The sequence below is a fragment of the Fimicolochytrium jonesii genome, assembly GCF_025526975.1.
Source record: "Fimicolochytrium jonesii strain JEL569 chromosome Unknown EV422scaffold_32, whole genome shotgun sequence".
Lineage (NCBI taxonomy): Eukaryota > Fungi > Chytridiomycota > Chytridiomycetes > Spizellomycetales > Powellomycetaceae > Fimicolochytrium > Fimicolochytrium jonesii.
Window position 1 is genome coordinate 79,955 of NW_026515699.1, and position 21,010 is coordinate 100,964.

The window sequence follows — 21,010 nt, forward strand, 5'->3', positions numbered from 1 at the left end:
TGTCCCAACTGTGATATGCCCTCAGTGCTACCGTAGGTGCCCAATGATCTCTACAAGTAGAGACCATCCGGTCACCTTTCATGTGTCCCTCAGTGCAACATGCCTCAGTGCCCAACCGTGCCTGCTCTCGACGAAGTACATGATATGCGTCAGTATCCAACCAATATGCCTCAGTGCCCAACACGAACAGATCTTACCGAATCGTCCGAGAGTTCTCACCCGACTCCAGCTTTCCCGTCTGACACACCGCTGTACTTTTCGCTGCTTGCTCACGCGCTGCCGCAGCTCAAAGAACTGCCAATGTCTGAGGCAGGGATTGCCTTCTCAAGCGAAGTGGCCAGAGCACAGCGCTACACAGTACAGTGATGCATGAAGACGAAGATCACCGAGAGACGAGGATCGTGTGCCGAAGGGTCCCACTCGACTCGTAGCAACCACCAACTTACACATGTTGTACTTTTCGCTGCCCACTCACACAATGCCCCAGATCACAAGGATCTGGCAATGTCTGAGGCAGGGATTGCCTTCTCAAGCGAAGTGGCCAGAGCGCAGCAGCTACACAGTACAACGATGCATATGATGAAGATCACCGAGAGACGAGGACGAAGATGGAATCGTGTGCCGAAGGGTCCCACTCGACTCGTAGCAACCACCAACTTACACATGTTGTACTTTTCGCTGCCCACTCACACAATGCCCCAGATCACAAGGATCTGGCAATGTCTGAGGCAGGGATTGCCTTCTCAAGCGAAGTGGCCAGAGCGCAGCAGCTACACAGTACAACGATGCATGAAGACGAAGATCACCGAGAGATCAGGAGTGGAAGAGCGAAGTGCCGTAACGTAGCGGGGTTGTTGGATCTTGATCTTGACCTTGACCTTGACCTTGACCTTGACCTTGACCTTGAAAATGGCGGATGCGCGAGTTGAGGTACCTCAGTGGAAATATGGGAAAGTGGTCAGAATCGAATGGTAGCGAAACGCGAACAACCCAACCCGGCAACGGCAGAAGAAATCCAACTGAAAAATAGGTACTTACGAAGGATGATAGTGGTGTGGAAGCGGTGTGTGGAGTGAAGAAAAATGGAGAGGGGGGGCGGTTGGGGTGTGTTCTTTTATATTCGAGAGATGCCAGTAGCGAGGGTGTCGCGCGCTCTGCGTTTGGACGCAGCAGAGATCGTTGTGGAAGCGTCTCGAGCGTAGCAGTGTGGCCAGAGCCGGGCCCAACCCCTTCTGGCTCAGGACCCCAAGGGAATGTCGGCGAAAAAAACGAAAAACGTGGGAGGGAGAAGCGGCAACGCGTGAGACGTAAGCGGTCGAGAACGCGTGGAAGCGGGTGTGATTGACACTAACCCCTCCTTCCTCATGCTACGCTATGGCAAGGGGCCCGGATTGCGTGCTTGACTTGGCGCTTACGAGCGGATATGGCTCTTCCAGGGCCTGCGAGCCCCTGGACATGTCAGCCTTATCAAGCTCAATGACGAATGGGAAGTCAACCCAAAGGGTCCGCTAATCACGTGAAGTGTCACTCCCTTTTGATGTTTTATTAATCATATGATTTTGTGTGCAGAATGGCCGTCAGAAATATCTCATTGAAGGCCGGAATGGAGTGTGTGGCAGAGGGATTCAGCAAGTATGCGTGCATCTGCTCGAGTGCACTGTGATAGTCTTCTTCCTGTGGGGGAATTCCGGCTTGTGGGAACCATAAAGTGCGAACCCATAGGCTGACCAGATTACTTTTTGCGCGAGTCGTCAACGAGACACCACATATAACGGCAGTCCAAACGAAACCGAGGAAGGGATTCGATTCGTAGTGTATGTAGTTCTTACAACGTCGTAGGGAGGAATCGTGCTCAAGGAATCACTTGGTCGTGTAAAATTGCACCGCACGGTCTAAAGGTCAGCATTTGGTAGATTCCGGAGGAGCCACTCGCGGGGTAGACTAGCCACACGTATGTGGTCCACTGCTTCCGAGAAGCTTCATATTTGCCACCAGTGATATCTGACCCTGACCCCTTCTGATCCATATCTGGCTTATTCACTTTAAGGCCTCGTTGATACTTCATGTCAACGGGGGAGGAATGAGGACGATACATGTATCTGGGACGGCGAGTTTAGCGTCATAGAAGTGGGACTGGGCTACGGTGACCTGCAGAGATAAGCCCGATGGTAAGCTCTTACAGGCCGGGGGTCAAAACGCTGTATAGTTCGAATTGCTTCCGACCTGTGAGTCTGACCCCGCTGTTCGTACCATATCTTACCCGACGTCATCCATGCCGCAGGTTAAAGTCACCCCCTGAGTGGTTTACGGCGCTACAACTCCGTACAACTCCGTTGACAAACAGGAATCGGTGCTCGGATCTGGTGCCGGGCGTGAGTCTCTCGGATATACGCAGGAAAGTTTGCCGGATGATGTGATGGCTGATCGCTATTTGGATAGCTTACCCTTGCAGGGTGCATGCAAGGGAGCTTCGGACGCTTTGCGCTGGGCAAGATAGCGGCCCGAATTAGTGCCGGTCATCGGAATACTCAGCGTATATGCAGTTTTTCGGGCTACAGTCAACGCCAATGAGAAGGATCTCGCCCCAAACCTCCACGAGACATACCGGCGGCCGTTGAGAGGTATGTTTCAGTCTGATAACCACGGGGAAGAGGGCGGAGATTGTGAACAAATGGCAGGGCACAACGCCGCCAGGATTTGGACGAAGCTGTTCGGTGTCGCCGAATGATGGAGACAACACCGTTGCGTGCGTTGCGCGTAGACGTACAAGACGACGGCGTAGATGGCGCAGAAGAGGCAGTCTCTGACGCATCGCCGCGATCAGCATCAGCGTCGCTAGGCTGCGTGCCCTAAACGGAGGAGGATCGATGAGGGTACGGACTAAGCCGAGTCACGACAGAACGCTCCCATCCTTCAGTCTCAAGCCTCGAATCAACCTTACTCCGCGGGGCCAAGTGTTTCAGCGACGCCTAGAGGCTGGGCAGTACACCGTTGTACGCAACACGAGGCTACTCGGCTCCTCGGCTCGTATTCCCATCATCTTCGGGCATCAGCCGCGGACACTTCCTTATGGAGCTCGCCCCTTTTGTAAACAAAGTCATCGGCCCCGGCCGACGTTTAGGGAATGACCTCCGTGATGTCGGAACGAGCAGAGGATGTTCCTGTTCCGAACCGGGTGATGTAATTTCCGATCATCCACCTCTGGAACGGGTTTCCGGGGACGGCGGGGCATCTATATGATTCTCCGAAGAGGGATCGTCCCCAGTTGCCCGTCCAAGGTGCTCGAGTGCCGCAGTCATTCCCACCACCCACCACCGCATCGAAGGTCCTCTCCCACTCTCACCCAAGCGGTCCGGAAACGTCAAGTTTGGCCTCTACTTTTGATCAGTGATGTCAGTACAAGTTAGCGCAGGGAATGCAACTGCTCAACGGCGGCCGAGTTGGACGGGACGGAGGGTTCGTTTTGGGTGTAAGCATGCAAATCATACTATCTCTGCAGCATCGCCGAACGTCTATGGGCCTTCGACTCTGGACTTGGAACGTCTCGACCCATTGGCCCGCGGCTAGCCCAGCGTTTAGTTGTGTGGTTCCTGGGCTCAACCCTGCATGCAGCTTTCACCTAAAAGCTGGACCGCCTTCCTCTCCCCGCCCGCTCAGTCGCCGAAGCAAATCCAAAAACCAGCGCACGGAAGCCCAATCAACTAGGCCGAGGCCGGTCCAACCCGACCGCAAGTCGCATCCCTGCTCCAACACGATTTGATTTCGCTTGGAGTTGCGGTAACCCATTCACCAGGAGTGGAGCCCTTCGGAGGAATGCGAAGGCAGGGCAGGCTTCAGCTGGCATGGACGGAGCTGTGCATTGCCGACAGAGCTAGCATACGTTTCCCTCGCAAAACGAACCACATTGTCAGGGGTTTGCAGCTTGATGTGAAGCCCTGGTGACTTTTGAGCGTTGGGCGATTTGTGGAATCTGTCGAAGCCTGGGTTGAAGCGGGTGGCGCAGGAGATTATAACGCCGTCACGACTGTTATTTCGGGTATTGCAGCCCGGTACTTTCGTTTCTTGCCCCTCTATGATTATGGTCTCATAGTCATCGCATCTTTTCCGCGTTTCATTCGCTGGTACGGCAGCTCGGACGGGTAAATACGGCGTCAAACCGCTTCCGGATGAGGCTCACACTGCTTGCTAAACTTATGAAGGCCATCTCGGTATGAATGCTCGTGTGGGCAGGTCGTAGCAGATGCGTTCAGATATTCGGGAGTGATCCGAGCGGAAATCACTTTAGATGTTTTGGCGGATGTTTCCAGTACGAGCATAGCTCAAAGTTAAAACGTTGGGGATAAACAGGTCAGTAGCTTGCTCGTCATCGTCCTTTGTACGTTCTGGCGAAGAGGGGTTATTTATTCCGCGACTTACAGATAGTACGGGTCATTTGAGCGGCTCTTTGGAGTGAGGCATATATGCGCGGGATCCGACAAGTACGTACATGAGATGTGAGTGGATCAGTATCAGAAGATGCAGGGGGAAGGTTCGATCTTGGATTTAGGTCAATTGTCGGAGGCTATACCGTTGTCATGAAGGACATTCCCGAGATCGATATCTGGAGAATAGAAACTTGATAGCCAGTAGCCGGAGGTGAAGTAGTTCGCACCAAGCAGTTTCCGGCGCACCATCGGTAGTGGATGCCTTTCAAATGGATTTCTGCTCAACTGTGCACCCCTGCTCGCCTGTGCACCCGTCACAGGTCGTGGATAGCTCACGTTGACTTGACGCTTCGGAGACGTCGTTGTCGGGATGACCTTACCCTTGAGGACTTGAAGCGACTGGAAATTTTCACTGTGGACACGGAGACCGGGACTGCGTACGAGAGTCTTGAGGGTTTAGCATGATGCTTCTCATGCCTACCTTGACATCTCAGAGACTCGACGAGCGAGAATCGGAAGGACAGAACGGCGCTCACTGAGATAGTCCCAGTGACTTAGGGATTCTCTTTGGAGCGGGACAACAGGCTAGATACACGTCCTGCGAACGAGGAGAGGCTTACGTTTCCCCGTGACGTGATGTCGACGAGGTGAGAGAGTGGATTTATGGGATCGGCGGTTCTCCCGGTGGCGACGAGTTCTTACTTCTCTATCTTTACGGCGTAAGTGAGTCGGAGACATCGTTGGATGCACCGCAGAGAAAGAAGGGGTCAGTGATGCCCAGCCACCAATCTGGACTAGCAGCCCCGACCCGAATGAAACGGCATCACCTCGACTTATTGCCCAGGAAGTCTCATTTGCATGCTGCGCCTCACTCCCTTCGTCCCGGTCGGTGCTCTCCCCTTCAAGCTCCTCGTCGACATGAAGCTCCGACAAATCTGCCGTCAGGAGGAGCTCGGGTTGAGCTGGATGCACTGGCACCGTTGTTGTTTTGAGGTCAGGGCGCGGCTGGAACTCGAGGATCCGCCAAGTGGGATCACGATAAGGCCGGGCGGCAACGCACTAGACAGCGCATTGGACAACGAAGATAACGCCATTCGGGAACAGCGCAATACTCGAGGTATTTTTTTACCAGTCCACGGCGATGCGATGCGGTGAATGGGAATGAAAAGGATGATGCCGTCGGCGTCCGCGGACGTGTTATGGAAGTGGAAACAATCGCTCTGGATCGTCCCGCTCAGAGCGACGGACCCACACACCAACGAATGACCTTTTGGTCCCACACAACCGATGACCGATGGATTACAACACCCAACGACGCAATCTGCTACCGCAAACACAGTCCATATACTTTCGGCACATAGATAGAGATAGATGTAGACGTGGAATCCCTGGGAGGGGCACCCAAGTATCGATTTATATACATCTCGTGAGCAAAAGTATGTGCAAGTGAAACCCTCGCTTTTGTTGTGATTCGATCAAGTTGCGGAGGCCATGTCGACCTTTCATGGATTATAAGGAAGTGGCATTTAGACCCTCTTAGACGCCATGCTTTCTGCTGAAGGCTACCTACGAAACTTAGACCATTTGGTTGTTGGCCGTTGATGGTTTTGCCAGGATGCAGATCACGCAATGAGCAGGTTGCGAAAACGACCGATCTGTGAGCTTTCCCAAGGCCGTATTCCCACCGTTCCCACCGTACGCCTAGGACTTTGACCTGCGTGCATAATCAGTATGGCACCTTGGAAATGCGCGTGGGTACAAACGGGCTCTTGACTTACTTCCTCGCGTTAGATGCCTGCCTAGACAGCGCTGGCTCCTGACCGGCGCCACCTCCTTCGGTCCTGTGGGTCATAAATAGCTCAAGTCCGGGTATTGCAGCCTGGTACTTTCGTTTCTTGCCCGTCTTGATTAGTTTGAGAATCTAACGCGTGTGAGCGATAACTTTCTTGCGGGTTCCTGCCTTCAGATCTATAGGAATGTCGGACCCCTTCGACTTCAAAGCACGCGCGGGCTGCACAGCATTGCCCTGAACTGCCGCTCCAGGGGCGCAATTTTCGCCTTGATCGACGGGCGCGGACACCCTTCGTAGCCGCCGCAGCTCTGCTTCTAGTCTGTATTCGGTGAAAAGGGGGGTATAAGTCCCGACGATAAGGTATTGAAAATGCCAGCACGCAAGGAACTGAGCGATTTTACTGACTCCAAGACTGCCGAGACGAGAATGCGGCCAACGAACGACGACTCTTTCACACGAGCCGCGATGGCACCTTCTACGCCCCTCCAGAGACAAACAGCGAGACAGTGGGGCACTGATGTGTGAGCCGGAGCGTCCGCTCGTGGGGGGAGGCCAACATATCTGGGGAGGCCGAGCCGGTCCAATGTTTTATCACAAAAAGCCGTCAAGGGATGCTGCGTAGTACTATCGTCCAAATGATAGTATCGAAGGTAACCAGACGAGAACCATATTTCGAATCGCATGACCTCATGCATACGGGTTGAGGTTGAGGGGCCGGAAGCAGCGGCGAGTCGGTTGGCATTATTTTGGGAGATTTCGCCTCGTCCGTATACGGTCCGCGATAAGTTGGTAAAGTTGGCGTTGCCGGTGAAGCATTGATAATCGTGTTGTAGGTGGGTGTTGCATGGAAGCAGTTGGCGGTTGTGCTTGCATGAGAGCGCTGCGCCGTCCGCAAGCTCCTTTCAACCTCTTTCCGCGAGCGGCGACTTCCAGTAGATTCCCTTTCTGTTTTCATAGACGGCGGTCTCTGGGAGTATGTAACTGGTAAGTCAGCGACCGCTGGACGGATATACCAGAACATAAAGCCAGCCTAGCAGGAGCTAGGTCTCTCAACGGGGTCAGCGACCGCTTCGCCATTGAGCCAGACCACAGGCATCTTCGAGAACGGGAATCAGCATGGAGAACAGTTTTCGGATTGAGGCCCTCCGGCTTCAGGTTCACTCACGTTTCCTGCCCTTCCCTGCGGGCATCGGTGGGGATTTCCCAAATTCGCAAGGCTACCGAACGCCGGGTACGAGATCGAGGGCTCCCAACAACCTCGGCCTGCAGCCCTCTTGGAACCTTACCGCTGAGCAAGCGTTGCCCATCTCCCAGGCCTGCCCGGCAGCTAGGCAAATGGCCTGCTCAACGACCCAAGACGCCGAACCCTAACCCTAACCGTCGGTAACCCTTCACCAAGAGTCGATATTCCCACCTCGAGCAGATTGTGTGCGGTACAAACAACAGGCCGTGCTGATGAGTTGAGAGCTGTCAATATCGTCCACATAGTTAAGAAGCTCTTGGCGAAGCCTGTAGAGCAGCCTTCCCCACCGGTTCTCCACTGCTGCACGTACTTTCAAGCAGATGGTCTCACTCTCCAATAAAAGTTTCTCTCAGTATGCTGCCTACACAGCAGGTGTTGTGCATCGGTCGGAACAGTTCTCAGCGGAGATGGCAAGTGATGCTGAGTCTCGAAGTTTGCACGGCCCAGAGTCTGCACCCATATTCCAGACACATATTCCAGGGCCACATGGGAAGGCATACTTGGTAATGTTGATGTGAGGTCCTCTATGTTCCAGGCCTTGGTCTCAAGTCTCCGGTGCAGAAATCGTACAGTGTAACCCCCTCCTTACTATGCAACTCAAGGACTGTAGCGAAACTGCAACAAAGACTCTTGACCGAAAGCGTACTCGTTGTGCGCCAGGACTCCCAAGCGTGGTGTACAAAGCCACGTCGGGACACCTCACGGCCTCTTGCGCCGTTGTAGTTGTCGTTTGTCGAGTGAACCGTAACCTGTCAGACTGCTGCAAGCTCTCCCCCCTGCCCGAACGGGATGTACAGTACTCTTTGAGGCAAGTCTCTGCAAATGCAAATGAGGTTGTTGGCATTATATCACACCAACATTGACATTGTCAGTGCAACAGTGACCGGCTTACCCGGCATCAAAAAACGTGTTTCTGAAAATGGGCTATCAGTGAAACTCCTTCAGTTTTTGAGCAATTTGGAATCTGTAGAGATGGAATGGTTTAGAAAAGGATTTCGCTTCGAGCTGCCGGCGCAGACTGTGCATATAACATGGTACAGACGTTCTGCTGCTGTCCAAAATCCTAAGGCTTCCTGGGCAACGAGTGGCAGAGTACAACGGACTCTCCAGGGTTCAGTTTTCATGTCCAGGGTCTGAAAGTTGCACAGCGTCCTTGCCGTACCTTCAGGATCAGAGATAGGCGAGGGTTAGCTGCGGCGCTGCGGGGGAAAAGGAGGTGTACTAGTCGGAGGTTGCTTTGAAGATTTTCGCTCCCAGCAGTTCTGATTGATAAATGTCTGCTGTTTAATAGCTGGAAACCAAGACTGAATAGCTTATGTGATTCCTCATAGCTGGTTTAGTGATCTGCAGTCTTCTCTGGTCAGTTGGTTTGGTATCCTTTTTGCAAGGGGCAAGCTTTGGGGAAAAAAAAGGTAGTCTGGAAACGCGTCGACGAAGGCAGCGGGGTTGTTGACGCGCGCCTGCGCAAACGTATGTGCGCACTGTGACTGCCGCAGGGCAGCCCGCAGACTCTGCCGTATCGAAAGCGAGCCCATAGAACCAAATTCATTGCTCAAGGCTCATCAATCTCCTCGGGTCCATATGGCAGAGAGGCTGTTCCAGCAATATATTGCGGCTTAAATCACTGTGGTAGAACTGTAGACATTTAGTCATCGCAAATATCAAGTTCGGAGGAGGTTTGTATCGACTTGACCGACTGAGGAGATGGACAGCGGCATTGACTCCGTACTCCCTTTCAAATTTACCGAGGGCTCGCTGCGATGCCTTCCCATCCGAAGAGGAGCTGTTAGTGAATGCACAGGGTTCTTACGGGCTGATGGGGACAGCACCTGCGGAATCGGACGCTTCGGAAACGAGGTGCGGGTTTCCTTTTGTCTACCTCGGCTCCACGTGAAGGGGAGACGCACCCCATTCCGTTGAGGTCGACCGAAGGAAAGCGCCGAGCAGTGGGTAGTCCGACAAGCCCGAGGGAACGTCACCTTCCGGAAGAAGCGAAGACTGTCCTGGCATGGCGAGCTCCATCATCTCGAGCGCGGCATGGCATTCCGGAAGGTGGGTCGCCCTGCGCACAGCGGCTTTGACTTGACGAGGGCTTCGTTGGTGCGAAATGCGCCATCGTCAATCGCTAGAAAGCACACAGTGGGGTTTGCATAGCGGCACTCAAGCCTTCAACTCTCTTGCGTGGCATAGTGCTCAAAGCCGGATGCTGGCTGCGCCGTATAACCTGTGTGTTGGTTCGAACGTTGGCCGCCACGACCTTCGGAGACTTCTCATTGAGCATCCCTCCACAGGTGAGGTAGCATGCTGTCCTTGCTTCTTGTCAGCATCACCTTCGTAACCCAGCCGCCTCTTTCCTTTCTGTCAGCGGAACACCGCTCGGTCATGACGGTCAAGAACCTCAGCAATGTTGCATGCGCGCCATACGTTGTCTCCTCCCGGAGCACCTGCAAACAGCGCGTAGAGGCGCCCTATGCTGGAGCAATCCTATGGTTGCCCGCAATCGAACCCCGCATGAAACGACCGGATGTGCCGCCATTGAGTCCCCCGTGTTGGAACGATACCTACCGTCAGGACCGTCAGGAAACATCAGAAAATAACATCAGCTCCAATGTAGATTCAGGACCGGTCTTAACCTTGCAGAAGAGTTAGCCGCCTTTACTACTATGACCTACGGAAAAGCTTCATTTCTGGGGAGGCCGTTAGGAGCATTCCCCGTCGCAGGCTCAGCGCAGCTGAAGCTCGTTGTACTGCTAGCAACGTTTACCGGCGGGTTCGGAACTAGTTAGCACCCCGTCCCGTCTGGAGCTCACAACGGCATCGCGACCGCCGTTCATGGAACCTTTCACGCGGCTTCCCTGGATCGCCTATGCCGGCGTCCGCTTCAGCGACGGAGAGAAATGGACGGTTCAAGCTGACAAGGAGGGGGAACAAGGCTATATCTGTGGTGGATTTGGCTCGGGATACATCATAGGTAGCGACCGTGATGCCAAACCGGGGCAGGCAGTCGGAGAGGCGCCCCGTACTCCCAGAATACTTTGGGCACGCATGGCATGTGCCCGTATTGTGACGATAGTCAGCGTGCTTCAGCCAATGCAAGCAACAAGCTGAACCGTGCAACGGCTTCATGGATGTCGGCAGCTTCTCCATGACAGATCCTGAATATCTCATACCTGGGAAACGGTTTTACGCTGGTCGAGCGTAGGAAATGAATCCACGACAGCGAAGCACGCTCTGGGCAGGTCCCGCACGGAATCGCCGGAACCGCTTCAGATCTCGACCGGATTGCAGGATCCTGGATTGCATCGGTAACATCAACTCGGCAGGAGGATAGCTGGTGAGCTCACAGAAGCCCGGAGCGCCAACGACTGGATCGAGGAGTCGTCACAGGAGGGTTCGATGGATCTGCGGCCGCAACCATCGAATCGAGAGGCGAATTCTCGCGCAGACTATGGACAGGACATCATTGAAAATGATGTTTGCGATTTCTACAGCGAGGCCTAGTTGGCTTCTGTAGGTTAGACGATCAAGTAGATAGCGCACAACCCGCTTGATGCCACCATCGCTGCTTTCTCGGACTCTCGCCGACACTTTCTTGTTATGATGGGATGTATTGACCGTTATTTCATAGTAAGCCGAGTAATCCAGCCAAAGTCCCAGTCCCTCCTCCAACGGATGAGATGCTCGTGTTAGGACCACTCGCAGATCGTTACTGAATCGCAAAAACTAAGAAGTGTTCAATTGCACAACCACTGATGGCATCTGTATCCAAGCTTTTCTCCGTTCTCCCAAACGCAGTGCTTTCATCAGCCATGTCGATGCTTCGTAGCGCGGTCGGCCCCGCATAACCTCACTGCCGCGACATTGCTGCCGACATTGCCACCGACATTGCCGAGGCTGCCGAGAGAGGGGATGGGGACAGCAGTGCAGCCACAGAGTGGGGAGCCGAGGTTGGAGCTCGAGGCGGGTGGCTGGCTTCGGTGTGCAGGAAAGAATGGAACTTGCGAGTGGGGAGGCTGGTTCCACCGACGATGCTGCATGCGTACTCGACCGAATAAACCCTGTTGGTGGTGCACAACATGTCGGCCAAGCCAAAGGCAGCAAGTGAAAATATGGGAGGACCTGGAGGCCCAGAGGAGGGCAGGCAATGAAGAGGGCGAGGTCGCATGCAGGGTCGCACCCCATTCCTTTGACGTCGACCGAAGGAAAGCGCCGAGCAGTTATTAGTCCGACAAGCCCGAGGGAACGTCACCGTCCGGAAGCGAAGACTGTCCTGGCATGGCGAGCTCCATCATCTCCGGAAGGTGGGTCGCCCTGCTCACAACGGCTTTGACTTGACGAGGGCTTCGTTGGTGAGAAGCTCCTCCGCGTCGCCGCACTCTCCGCCTCTGAAGACAAGAGAATCCGCCAGATGGGAATGGCTACCACGATCGCTATTTTCGGAACGACGTGATGGGGCGGTTGTGACGGATACGGTTTGGCGGCACACCGTGCTCTCTTGGTCTTTCCAGCCCTCGCCTGCATTTCTGAGTAGGAGCTCGTCGCATGGGCACTGGAGGAACCCCCACCATCGGGATACCCGTCGAATTATCCGCTGGCCTATTACGCTTGCTTGTAGCCTCATGCGTGTGCCCTCTTATGGCGTACATCGCTTTCTACATGTTTCCGTTTACGGTTATGCGTCTCGCTCGAATATGCCCGTCAAACGACAACCACCTTTTCATTGCTATTTATTGATGTTCACAAACTAGGATGTATATGATCAATGACTCATCTACAAAGCTATCGAGAAACCGTATCAGAGATCAGATGTGCACGCCAAAGAATGCCCAAATGTTTTCATCCGCGGTCTCCGCCTGCACTATGAGATACCATTCGCCGGCCAGCCGCTCCACAACTTTCATTGTCGACATGAACAGTTCAGATGGGTGTGTATGCAGAAGATAGCTCAAATCCCTCGCAACGAGAAACACATGAGATCGCCCTGCCAGCGTTTGATTGCGGAACGTAACCGCGAAATCGATGAGAGGTGCTGTTGTCGAATCCTCGCTGTTCAGATTCGACCCGATGGACAAATGGGAGAGGATGCTTCCAGGTTTGGGAAATGGAGGGAACCTGCGGGATCCATGGTCGTCCATCGTGGGATTTGTTCGAGACAACCATGAGACTTCAAATGATGGTAGCGTGTCTTCGCCTCCGGCCCTTAGCATGACGCTAGTTCGGAATTCGCTTGCGGTCTCATCGCCGGCTTGTGAGAAGGTCACCGTAAGGCCAAGGACCCAGCGACCTGGTTCGAATTGCCAGTCGACGGCCCACTGCTTTGTGGTGTCGTTCCAATGGGGATGGATGTGGCCCCAAGCTCCTCCCTCACCGCCTACTAGGACTACATGTATGGCGTCCACGTCTTCGGGCTGTATCATAACCATGTCGGAGACCGCAGGTGCATTCGTCGTTAGGCGTATAGCGACTTGATGTGCCGTGGCGGTGACCAGTGCGCGGTAGCTGTTATCCTCCGCTCCAACATCTGAAGGTTGAACGATAACCCTCAGCTCGCTCCCCGATGCCAATCTTTCCACATGCGCTATCAAGACTATGACGAGACACAGCAAAAGTATGAATATCAATGCGAAAGACACCACTCGCTGGCGACGGGAGAGGCGTCCAAGGATCGTTCTCGACGGGGCCGGGTTCGGTTTACCGTGAAACGAAGCATCTCGACCGAGGAGTGGTCTTTCGTCGATTCCGGAGGTCCGTCTGGCTTTGAAGTTCTCCGCCAGATTGCTATGCACCGTGAGTGTGGTAGAGGAAGAGGCATCCATCTTTTCCGTGATTTTGCCGGTTCGAAGTGAGCGCATAGTGATGAGCTAGAAGCTCCGACGCCTCCCTGCCTAGAGATATGCACCTGCAGTGCCTTCGTCCGCCTCCACCATTTTCGAGCACTTTACGTCGGAAGCTACTGTGTTTTCGAATATGTGCTCTCCACAGTGTCGCCCCGGCTGTCAATTCATATTCGGTGGGAAACGTCAATTCGAGGTTTGTCTGATTGTCGGTCAACACCTGTGCCGCGCTCTGAGAGCTCTGAGAGTTGCAAGTCATTGCAAGTCGTTGCAAGTCGGCAAACCCACTTGTTCACGCCCTTATCCATGTACCCCAGACCTAGTACTGTATAGCCTACGAGTTCACTCATCGTGCGAGCTGTCCACCATGGACACCGACAGCGAGAGCGAGCTGAGTTCTGTCGGTTCTTCCAAGTTAGAGCCATCTGACGATGAGTCCGACCATGGGTTCATATCCAGGGGCCAAAAATCGCCTGCATCATCTGCACCCGCTGCCTCAGCTCCCTCATCGCCGCTTGCTAGCTCGCCGATTGTTCCGGCCATGACGGACGTGGCTGACAGCCCTGCCAGCCCTGCCGTGTCCCTACCTCCACACCCCGGACGCTGTACAGTTGAGGTGGTGATACCGTCCCGGGTCCCGGCGAGGCGTAAAGTACTCCCTCGAAAAAACGCCCACTCTGCCCCGAATACCCCAACTTTCCCTGCTCAGTTCACCAAACCACGTTCCACCCCGCCGGAAATTCCACCGAGCCATTCCATTAGTCCCAAACCCAAGCGGATTGGTATAAGTCCATTGACACAACCTCGTCAGGATTCTGCTGGCCTCGAGGATTCTGATGGCGAGGCCAGCAGTGTTAGCTCTTACAAGCCCGAATCAGATGACGAAGAGTCCGACGACGATGCATCCGAAGAAAACGGGTCCCTCTACGAAAGTTCCGGCGAAGATGGGTCTGGAGAGTTTCTGCCAAAGAAGCGTGTCTCGACACACACGTGGCATGAGGAAGATTGGTACCGAGAGCGCCGGGCTGATCCCGACTGGACCTTAGACGACGCTGAGCGAAAGGGAGATCGATCGGAAGACGTTAGCCTCGGCACCTATACGTCCGACGTTGAGATCCGCAAAGATAGCCCTGAAGACAGTGGAAGCGATGGCGAGGATGCGGCGGGAGACGATGAGCTGTTCCATGCTGCGCTCAAAGACGTTGGACTCGGCGAGGATACTCTAAAAGACGCTGTCGTTCACGACGACGGTTCCGAAAATGGGGACCCGGTCGACTTAACCGAAGTTGTTGGGGAGGCACAGAATGCGCTCAAAGACACTGGGCCCCACCAGCTCAGGTCTGAACACGCTGAGCCGGCCGAGTTGATTGAAGACGTTGAGTTCGACGAGGGCCGCAAAGGCGCTATAGGAATAAATGTCGGAGAATGCAAATCGGCACCCGCACGCAACCTCCGGAAACGGCGCGGATATTACACGCCGTTGCCGATACGCCGCTGGGTGCCGGCTTCCTCGGACGAGTCCGACCAGGGTGTTGAAGCAGGGACACCTGTAGCCGCGAAAGGACGACCCGACGAAGAACGGGATTCCACGTTGGATCTGGACATTGGCGTTTTGGAAGACGACAATATGGACTTCACTGCGTCTACTGTTGGCACCGACACGCTAGCTTTTTCTTTCGAAGATGTTGATGGAGATGGGATGGACAATGACGAAGATCCGACAGTATCCGCAAGCTGTCCCGACAAGGGTTTCAATCAGCACAAGCTGGAAGGGCATGAGCTGGAGGTGAAGTCCACCCGTACAGGCCCCAATAGCCTTGCGTCCTCATTCGACGAGTCTGACGAGGATGGTTTCAATGTCGAAGACGAACCGTCGCCACCCGCAACAGCGATGGAGATCAACTGCTCTACTGTTGACTCCTCCGAAGGCCTTTCCGATCGGCTCAATGGTGAAGAAAGGGCATTGCCACCTCCGCCGAGTTCTGAAAAGGCGGCAGGCCCCAGTTTGGAAGGACAAGAGCCGGATCTCATGAATCTCACTTCTGGCCCCGACGATCTCGCGTCATCCCCGAAAAGGCCGTCCTCGAAGAAGAATTTCAACGACAATGCATGTGAAACCGGAGCAGGAACATCGCTGGCCGCGGCCATAACATTCACATCCAAAAACGCCACCACCCGCCGGCTGGACAAGCATGAGCTAGAGGTCATTGCCTCCATGTACGCCCGGGACAAAGCCGGCTTGCTCGCCGCTTTTCCTTCAATAGACGACGCGGCTGCAATCGCAGCCGCCAAGGCCTCAGTTTCAGGATACGCGTCGGGGCGGGCATCCAATTTGCGCGAGACGAGGATTCGCAAGAAACACGCACAAACGATTGGACAACAGCTCACGGACGAAGAGTTTGCACGATTCCGAGCATATGCCCGACTCGAACCCCATCAACGCTACTTAAAGGCCAAGGAGAACGTCCTCGAAGCCCTGCAGGAGCTCCGAGAGGCGAGCCTCACTGAACACGCCTCCGGTTTCTTCTTTGTCGCTTCACATCCCATGCAGAAGGATGTTGTTATGTCGTCCACCAACGATGAACGGAACGGCTGGGCGTTTGCGGCAAGCTGTCAAACGGAGGCCCTTGTTCCTTCGACAATACGAGCATCCTTTCTCCCGTCGGATACCCAAGCAGTCGATGCTATCGTTGACTTCCAGCATAGCCTCATCGGCAAAGAGAAATGGGAAGATGCCGTTCAGCAGGTTGAAAAAGCACCTGTGGCGCCACATCCCATGATTCGCAACCGGTGGGCCCACGGTGAAGGGAAGACAGCGTTGGCAAAGTCGCTCAGGGAGCGTCTGATCTTAGAGACGGGAAGGAAGTCCCGCCGAACACCATGGCTGACCATCGGAACACTTGATTATCCGTTCGTAGCGGTCGGATGGCCGCCACACATCCTGTACGGCAAGACGTTCAGCAAAGCGGCAACCAAAGAAGAGTTGATATCAATGACTCTCTACTGGGACAATCTGCACTTCAAGAGAAAGGACGAGACCGCGCTAGACGAGCTCTTCGCGCCCGAGCATCCGGAAGACCCGCTGAAAGGCACTCCTCTTTATCAGTTTCGTAAGAAGGTGAACGAACGACAGCGAGAAGCTATGCGCGCACGGAATAGACCGGCGTCGTCGACATCCACCACCGCTGGGACGATCACCCCGCAGGATGTGGTCGCTGCCGCTGCCGCTGCCATATCCTCTGCCGTAGCCGCTGCAGCTGAATTAAACGGCAAGGGTAAGAAGAGCAAGGGGGTACTCAATCCTTCATCGCATACAAACGAGATCCATTTTGCTGATAATGAGGACAAGAGGGCCACCCCGCCTGCCAGCGATCAGGAAGCGCTGGCTGTCGACCCCTCTGGCGATGAGTACGTACCCATGGATTTGGATATTGTCACGGACGCTGAAATTCCCTTGAATCCCGGTTTCGTGGCCGCGCCCATGAATGACGGTGCTGAAGCCTCGAGGGACCCTAGCGCCGACGTATCAATGTCCGTGGGAGTATGCACCGTCACTGACGCATCGGCATCGATTCCAATGGAATTCATCGCCGCATTCAACGAGCCGGACGCGGTTGACACAGATTTCCGAGGAGATTTCGAATGCGGGTCAACGCCATTGGCTCCCTGGAACACGGTGTACGGCCAGGCTGCTGGCAGCTCAGATGCTCGGCAAACTCATAAGGTCCCGGGCACGCTTCGCCCGATGCCTGTTAGGAAGCCCGCTCGACCGTCGCCGCCTAAGCTCACTCGAACACCTGTCCGGTCGTGTGCTCCGCCGCCTGTTCACATACAGTCTCCCAACGATACCGTAGATACGGATGGCGGGCATTTGGTGCCGTCTCCGCCGGCTGCGGTCAAGGCGCGAATGCGGAGCATCCTTGAAGCTGCGTGTGTCCCGGAGATATACCCTACGCAAATCGCACTGCCCACGCCTACTCACGCTCCAACGGCTGCTGGAATGGATCTTCCGTCTCCGATGTTGATAGGGTCTCCGTCGCCTGCACCCACGATCCGCATGCCGACACCTTCCAACGGGGAGTCCGAACGGCGTATATACCCAAGCACAATGTCCGCGTCCGACGCCATGCGCAAGGCGTGGAAGAGAGAGTATCGAGCCGCTCGTGAAGGATACTTGCAGGCCATGACGATGTTCAACCTGTACCCGCAAGTCCACCTTGGACACAATGCGACTCGGGCTTTGGAGCGCGACATGCAGCAGCTCCGTTCGTCGAATGCGGTGGTGAAAGGACTCTATGATGTGGACGCGCTGTCGACTTCTATCCAGCATGCGCGTATATTTGCACAGGCGGTCGTGATGCGTGCGAGCACCCTACGCGAAATGGCGACTGCGCGGCTGGCGATTGCGCCGGCGGTGGGGTCTCGGAAAAGAAAGGGTTCCGCGGTATGTGCGGTATTAGCTGAGGGAAGTTTGATTGCAACTTCACCCGCCCAGCGATTCATTCCATCATTTTTTGACAGACGGCAGGAGAATCTTTCGCGGATGCGGAGGTGAGATGCATGACCATCAAATAGGATGCAGTGAATCTTTCTGAAAGATTCTAAACCATCATCAATTGTTCAGGACGAATCAGCGAATAAGAAACAGCGCGCTTCGCCCTCGCCCGAACCTGTACCCTTCGGTTCATTGCAACGCTATGATCGTCCAGACATGTGGAAGGCGTTTGGTAACGCTCGTCGCCTGCCGACCCGAGTGCAGGAGTTCGAGCCGATCCAAGAGCCAGGAGCGCTTACGCTGAGATGGCGCAGCAACTTGGAGATTATTCCGACTCCAAAGTGGTCGCCATTTGGGTTCCCTTCACTACGGAGCTCGCAGAAAAGAGAGTTGGACTCACTAGTTGATGGAAAATACGGTGCCTGGACTACAGAGGAGAAAGCGAAATACAACGCGCTGAACTGGCATGAGGACGACCCGCAACAGACGGTGGATCGGGATGATCTCTATTCTGTCATCAACCCCGATCGGATGTGCGCCGTGCAGGGTATCAACTACTACATGCGGAGACTGGAGTTCCACTACCGGCAGCAGGAAGGGCTGGGCTATCAGTTCTGGTATGGACCGCCGGCCGTTGGCGATCAGATCTCACCAGCGAAGGGACCTGGTGACTACGTTTCTGGAAAGGCTCGCCTGCCCGTAAGTACCAAATACGCTGGAGATTTACGACTGACAAGCCGAGGATTAATGAGCTTTCCTTTCTTGTACAGGACCCAGCGGTCGATAGGTTTGCCATCTTCCTTATGATGCATAACGCCAACCATTACATCGCATACTGGGTCGATCTGCATACCGGAGACCAATTCTTCTACGATCCATTGTGGCTGGCGCATTCGGGTGCGGGCAACGATACCCAATGGCGCACGAAAAATCGGTGGCAATGCCAAGGACGAGCCAACTGGCTCGCAAGCGTCGTCCCGAACCTTCCCCGACTCTCTGTCCTACGCCTACTGACGGCTCCGTCGCAGAAAGGTACCGATGTCGTCAACTGCGGAGTCTACTGCTGCGCGATTATGGATTGGGTCACTAGAGGCATTGTGGGACAGCTGCTTCTTCCGCTGCACTTTAGCGAGAAGCGGATCTTGCAAGTGAGACACAGCATCGCATGGACGGCCATCAGGGGAAACCCGCCTCATCTTGCGCTGGAGCATGAAAACCCACCCGAATCACTTGATCCCAATGTACGAGCCGATGCAACGCCACAAGATGAGATGCAGGCAGCACACCCGGCGGAACAGTTCCTGCCGATGGCTCATACTGTCGATGAAGCTGTTGTACCGCCACGAGATGAAATCCGGGCAACATCCGTAGCGGCTTCGGCGGAACAGCTCATGAGTCAACCCCTAATGTCGACAACTCAGGCACCCGTGACGTCTTCGGGGGAACAGCCCACAGTCATTACGCAACCTCCCATTTCGATGGCTCAAATAGAGGCAGCACCCGAGGGAACTCCGGCGGAACAGCTCCCAGTCATGGCGCAACCTCCCATGTCGATGGTTCAAATTGCGGCAGCAGTGGCGGCTCCGGCAGAATGGGCTCTCATGACGCTACCTACCATGTCGATGGCTCAAAGTGTCGATGAAGCCGTCGATGGAGATGGTCAAGCTGTTGATAAGGCTGTCGATGGAGATGCTCAATCTATCAATGAAAAAAACGTTGTCGATGGGAACACTCGAACTCGTCAGCCCAGGATTCGAAATCGCAAAAGCAAAAAGAAGAGACTTCGAGACAAGGCATTCAAAGAAGCGCAGGAACGAGAGCAAACGATCAGCAATGCAGCGCCCACGCCGTCCCGGAAGCCGAAATCCGTACGCACAGCCCCGAAGGCAGCGCTGTTAACCACTCACTCAAGCCCCACACGGCCATCGCTGCCGGCAAGGAATGACTCAAGCCCCCGACGGCTATTTGAAACTAAGCAGCGGCGCGTATCAATATCTCGAAAATCGGAGCCCGAATGGACAGTCTCGACGGCGGCGCCCGGTCCAAGCCGCCCACGGCTCGACGACACTCCACACCTACGCGAAGGGACCATTTCACAGAGATCAGGACTAGAGCGGATTGAGTGGACGACAGCACATGGCCCAAGCCACCGAGAGTCCTACGACGCTCCGTGGCACCGCGACACTCCCATTTCACAAAGATCAAGACCAGAACGGACTGAACGGATGACAGAGTCGGGCCCAAGCCTCCGGCAAATCGATAACGCTCCGCAGCACCGCGAAACTCCCATCTTAGAGAGACCAGAACCACAACGGACTCGGTGGACAGCGCCTGGCGCGGGCCGCCACCGGTTCGACAACGCTCCGCATCGCCGCACAGTGTCGTTCTATGAAAAACCCAGACAGGCACGGACGGACTGGAAGCAAGCGCCTGTCCGAAGATGGCCAGGGCCCGACCCACCTGCCCCAGTGCACTTTGCTGCACGTGTAACGACCGTCCCGGAGGAAATGGAGTGGAGGGATAGCACCTTTCACTGATGTACATGTCTGATGTTTAATGGCGTATACGTAGGAGGCGACAGCGTGAGATGCATCAGAGGGAATGGAGTGGAGCGATGGCTCCTTTCGCAGATGTAGGATGTTCGATGTTTGGTGGCGTATCCGTAGAAGACAACATGATAAGATGTACAGTATATATCCTTTCGTTTGTAAATTTGATCCGATTCGTGATCACCACAATCACTGTAAACATGCTCTTGTGTTCTACCATTGACCACGACCCCCACGTTGCCGTATCACTGTAAACATGCTCTTGTGTTCTATCATTGACCACGACCCCACGTTGCCGTCTCCCTATATACGCCGTCTCCCTATAAACGCCTATTTACGCCAAACTCTACTTGTATCTACATTCTCGTCAACCTATGATCTCTCTGCTATCATTGCGCGATAGAACGCCGAACTAGAAGTTCCTTCTGCTGAACAATTCGTTAGCTGATTCCAATCCTGAAAATAGGTTAGACTCCTTTGATCTACTTCCGCGGGGACGACATTTCTTCTATGGTTCTCGGGCGAAACACCATGCGGCGAGACCGAAACAAAGAGCCCGACGACCGTAGGGGCGGTTAGAGTCTCCCGCGCTGGGGCTCCACCCCGCACCTCCGGTTCAAAATCTTGGATAGCATGCCGAATTGACGCCCGGGACGCAAGGGGGCGTCGGTCT

General features: G+C 54.7%; 4 protein-coding genes across 4 annotated transcripts; 2 read left to right on the forward strand and 2 right to left on the reverse strand.

The window, feature by feature from the left end:
* Positions 1 to 4,547: 4,547 nt before the first annotated feature.
* Positions 4,548 to 7,957, reverse strand: EV422DRAFT_509348 (uncharacterized protein; the record flags this gene model as incomplete). Its single annotated transcript, XM_053068842.1, has 13 exons — positions 4,548 to 4,727; positions 4,761 to 4,857; positions 4,906 to 5,009; positions 5,127 to 5,483; positions 5,681 to 5,771; positions 6,203 to 6,327; positions 6,367 to 6,535; positions 6,622 to 6,840; positions 6,903 to 7,215; positions 7,236 to 7,312; positions 7,382 to 7,532; positions 7,631 to 7,759; positions 7,825 to 7,957. 13 exons carry the CDS (start codon positions 7,955 to 7,957, stop codon positions 4,548 to 4,550), a joined length of 2,145 nt encoding a protein of 714 aa, XP_052921888.1.
* Positions 7,958 to 9,760: 1,803 nt separating this feature from the next.
* Positions 9,761 to 11,172, forward strand: EV422DRAFT_509349 (uncharacterized protein; the record flags this gene model as incomplete). The annotated part of the gene is made up of 4 exons (XM_053068843.1): positions 9,761 to 10,069; positions 10,214 to 10,531; positions 10,699 to 10,793; positions 11,088 to 11,172. The coding sequence occupies 4 exons, from the start codon at positions 9,761 to 9,763 to the stop codon at positions 11,170 to 11,172; spliced, it is 807 nt and encodes a 268-aa protein (XP_052921889.1).
* Positions 11,173 to 12,261: 1,089 nt separating this feature from the next.
* EV422DRAFT_509350 (uncharacterized protein) lies at positions 12,262 to 13,311 on the reverse strand (the record flags this gene model as incomplete). Its single annotated transcript, XM_053068844.1, has 1 exon — positions 12,262 to 13,311. One exon carries the CDS (start codon positions 13,309 to 13,311, stop codon positions 12,262 to 12,264), a length of 1,050 nt encoding a protein of 349 aa, XP_052921890.1.
* Positions 13,312 to 13,514: 203 nt separating this feature from the next.
* Positions 13,515 to 20,478, forward strand: EV422DRAFT_543607 (uncharacterized protein). The gene is made up of 4 exons (XM_053071332.1): positions 13,515 to 17,737; positions 17,815 to 17,844; positions 17,918 to 18,487; positions 18,559 to 20,478. The coding sequence occupies exons 1-4, from the start codon at positions 13,661 to 13,663 to the stop codon at positions 20,323 to 20,325; spliced, it is 6,444 nt and encodes a 2,147-aa protein (XP_052921891.1). The 5' UTR covers positions 13,515 to 13,660; the 3' UTR covers positions 20,326 to 20,478.
* The last annotated feature ends 532 nt before the right edge of the window (positions 20,479 to 21,010 follow it).